A 4,000-nucleotide genomic window follows, 5' to 3' on the forward strand; every position below is an offset into this window, starting at 1 on the left:
AGGTGCTAGGGGTACAGGTGTGCTCTGCTCTGTACAGGTGTAGGGGTACAGGTGTGCTCTGCTCTGTACAGGTGTAGGGGTACAGGTGTGCTCTGCTCTGTACAGGTGTAGGGGTACAGGTGTGCTCTGCTCTGTACAGGTGTAGGGGTACAGGTGTCAGAGCTCACAGGTGTATACTCTGCTCTGTACAGATGTAAGAGCTCACAGCTGTGTGCTCTGCTCTGTACAGGTGTAAAGGCTCACAGGTGTGCTCTGCTCTGTACAGGTGTAAAGGCTCACAGGTGTATACTCTGCTCTGTACAGGTGTAAAGGCTCACAGGTGTGTACTCTGTACAGGTGTAAGAGCTCACAGGTGTATACTCTGCTCTGTACAGGTGTAAAGGTTCACAGGTGTGCTCTGCTCTGTACAGGTGTAAGAGCTCACAGGTGTATACTCTGTACAGGTGTAAAGGCTCACAGGTGTGTACTCGGTACAGGTGCTGTTGGAGGGGCTGTACTTTGCGCTGGTGGTGCGGAGGCTGAGGCCGGAGGAGCAGGACGTGTTGGTGGAGCGCCCCCGTGTGGAGCAGGTCAGCCAGCGCATCCCCAGGGTCCGGCCGCCCCAGGGGTTCGCCCTGTTCCAGGCCCGAGAGGAGGCCCGCAAAGTGCGCGTGCTGCACACCATGCTGAAGGTACACACTACACACTGCATACTGCACACTTACACATGCACACTACACACTGCATACTGCACACTTACACATGCACACTACACACTGCATACTGCACACTCACACATGCACACTACACACTGCATACTGCACACTCACACATGCACACTACACACTGCATACTGCACACTTACACATGCACACTACACACTGCATACTGCACACTGATACCACACACTACACACTGCATACTGCACACTCACACATGCACACTACACACTGCATACTGCACTTACACATGCACACTACACACTGCATACTGCACTTACACATGCAGACTACACACTACATACTGCACACCATGCTGAAGGTACACACTACACACACATACTCACCCACACACACACATACACACACCACACACTCACACACTCGCATACATACACACACTCACATGCTCACACACTCACTCACACACTCACACACACACACACACACACACGCACACACACACACACACACACACGCACGCACGCACGCACGCACACACACACATACACACACACACCACACACTCACACACACTCACACGCTCACACGCTCACACACTCACATACGCTCACATACACACACATACACACACCACACACTCACTCACACACTCGCATACGCTCACATACACACACACACACACACACTCACTCACACACTCACACACACACACACACACACACACAGTAACCCCTGTGTTGTCGTGGTGACAGAACTTCCTGCTGTACATGCTGCTCCTGCTGGTGGTGCTGCTGATGAACTACGCAGACAGCAGCCGGGACGCAGACAGTCTGCAGCTGCGCAGCCAGCTGCGTCTGCGCATGCACACGCCCCGCTTCAGCAACATCAGCAGGTACGCTGCCGAGACGTCACACACAGGATGTGCCACAAAAAACGTCAACCGCCTCAGAGGTAGAACTTAGAAGATAGTTGCATTTATAAAATGCTTTTCTCACACTCAAAGCACTTTACAGTGCCGAGGGGGCAACTGGCCTCAGACACCACCACCGGGTGATGCAACGGCAGCCATTTTGTGCCAGAACGCTCACCACACATCAGCTAAGGAGGAGAACTTCAATTGTCAAAATGTCAAATGTGTCTTAACAGTAATTTGTGGAATTTGTGGCACTTTCAGTCTTGTGATGCCGTTTTAAACGTGTTGTGTGTATACATGTCCTGTACTGCAGGATGTCTCAGACCTCATTCTCAACTTATGAAGGGACTGGAAGTTATGGGGGAAAGGACAGGCAAAATGAGGAAATGATTTTCAAGAAGACTTTTAAAGTACTAATGTCATTTCCATAAATACCTCAATTTACTGTACAGTATATGAATTAATGAATATTAACTGTACGCCATTCACTGTATTATATTTTTTCACGGTTCTGTGAAAATGTAAATTTATGATAAGTATAAATTAATTATAATTTCATAACTTATAATCATACGGTAAATAGCCAGTTTCAACTGAAACACACTAAAATATGGGCTTGGAAGTGGAAAGTTCTTCGGGTGCGATGGAAACCCAGTTCAGCGAGACGTTAATACGCTTCCGTTCTGGGATGCTAAGCTCGCCCAAAGAGGGGATTTCAGTTCAGATCAAAAGTTGTGAGAAATGCTTAAGAGTGTGTGTTTAAGGTCCAAAAGAATTTGGACACACACTGACACACTGAATGATTCTCCTTCTGCTGTTGAAACAAACTTTTGTGTGGTGCGTCTGGTCAACATAGTGTACAGCGTGAAACGTGATGAGCTGTTTTCAAACGGCCTTGATGCAGGAATAAGGCAAATAAGGGAACTGACCGAACATTTTGGATAAAACTATTTTTTAGTTTTTTCCCCCTAATTAATTTGCGATTACAGGCATCTTAACCTTTTCTTATTGATTCTCTGTGCCCATTGAGATGCTGTGCACCCGACTGACATCCATCTTGTCTGAATAATAACTACACAATCTGTGTCAGCTCCCTAATGCACCAGTAAACACAGCAAATATATTCCTTTAATACTTCTAGTATTAGAAAAATAATCTAGTTGTCCTCATAACCCTTTTTTCATAAGCTCATAATGCGACAAGTGGTGTACAAACATCACCATATGTTTATCCAGATGACTGTAATGGATCAGCCTCTCGTTCTCAATACCGCTTCAGTTGGGACTTGCCAGGCATGACTAGTTGATTACAGATGGAACAGATGTGATTCTTGTGTCAGTTGCCAGGCATGACTAGTTGATTACAGATGTGATTGTTCTGTCAGTTGCCAGGCATGCCTAGTTGATTACAGATGGAACAGATGTGATTCTTGTGTCAGTTGCCAGACATGACTAGTTGATTACAGATTTGATTGTTCTGTCAGTTGCCAGGCATGACTAGTTGATTACAGATGAGACGGATGTGATTGTTCAGTCAGTTGCCAGGCATGGCTAGTTGATTACAGATGGACCAGATGTGATTCTTGTGTCAGTTGCCAGAAATGAATAGTTCATTACAGATGGTACAGATGTGATTCTTGTGTCAGTTGCCAGAAATGAATAGTTGATTACAGATGGTACAGATGTGTTTGTTGTCTCTGTTGCCAGGCACGACCAGTTCAATTCAGTTCAATGTTGTTTGTATAGTGCTTTTCACAGCAGACTGTCCCAAAGACACTTTACACAGTGACAGAAGATAAGAAAAATTGTAAATACCAGCCCTGAGCCTCCAGATAGCAGATGAGGTGGGGAGAAAAACCTTCATGCAGTGGTGAGAAACATCTTGGGAGGTACCTGGCTATAGGGGGATGCTATAGGGGGATGCTATAGGGGGATGCTATAGGGGGATGCCCCTTGAGATGGTAACAGGTGAGGTATTGAACAAGCAGGTAAACTGTAAAGTGAGTGCAGACACGTTGGATGTAACCAGTGTGCCCAGGCACGGCGAGTGGAGCGCAGATGAGGCTGATGTGATCCGTGTCTCTGTGTGCAGGCGTGAGGAGGTGTGGGCGTGGCTGTCCCAGTCTCTGCTTCCCCTCCTGCTGGACAGAGAGGCCCTGATGAGAGACACGGGCAGCCTGCTGCTGGGAGCCCCCCGGCTGCGTCAGATACGCACCCACCACGGTGAGACCTACACACTCACACACACACACTCACACACACACACTCACACACTCATACACACTGCACACACTCATACACACACACACTCACACACTCATACACACACACTCACACACATACACACACACACACACACACACACACACACACTCACACACACACACACACTCACACACACACACACACACACACACTCACACACT

At 47.5% G+C, this 4,000-nt stretch overlaps 1 protein-coding gene across 1 annotated transcript; it reads left to right on the top strand.

Moving 5' to 3' along the window:
• Window positions 1–476: 476 nt before the first annotated feature.
• LOC133120471 (polycystin-1-like) lies at window positions 477–3,797 on the top strand (the record flags this gene model as incomplete). Its single annotated transcript, XM_061230323.1, has 3 exons — window positions 477–671; window positions 1,415–1,554; window positions 3,667–3,797. Coding segments are annotated over 3 exons (466 nt in total), but the record flags the coding sequence as incomplete, so codon positions are not given.
• Between the last annotated feature and the right edge of the window lie 203 nt (window positions 3,798–4,000).

Source organism: Conger conger, unplaced genomic scaffold (genome assembly GCF_963514075.1).
Source record: "Conger conger unplaced genomic scaffold, fConCon1.1 SCAFFOLD_297, whole genome shotgun sequence".
Lineage (NCBI taxonomy): Eukaryota > Metazoa > Chordata > Actinopteri > Anguilliformes > Congridae > Conger > Conger conger.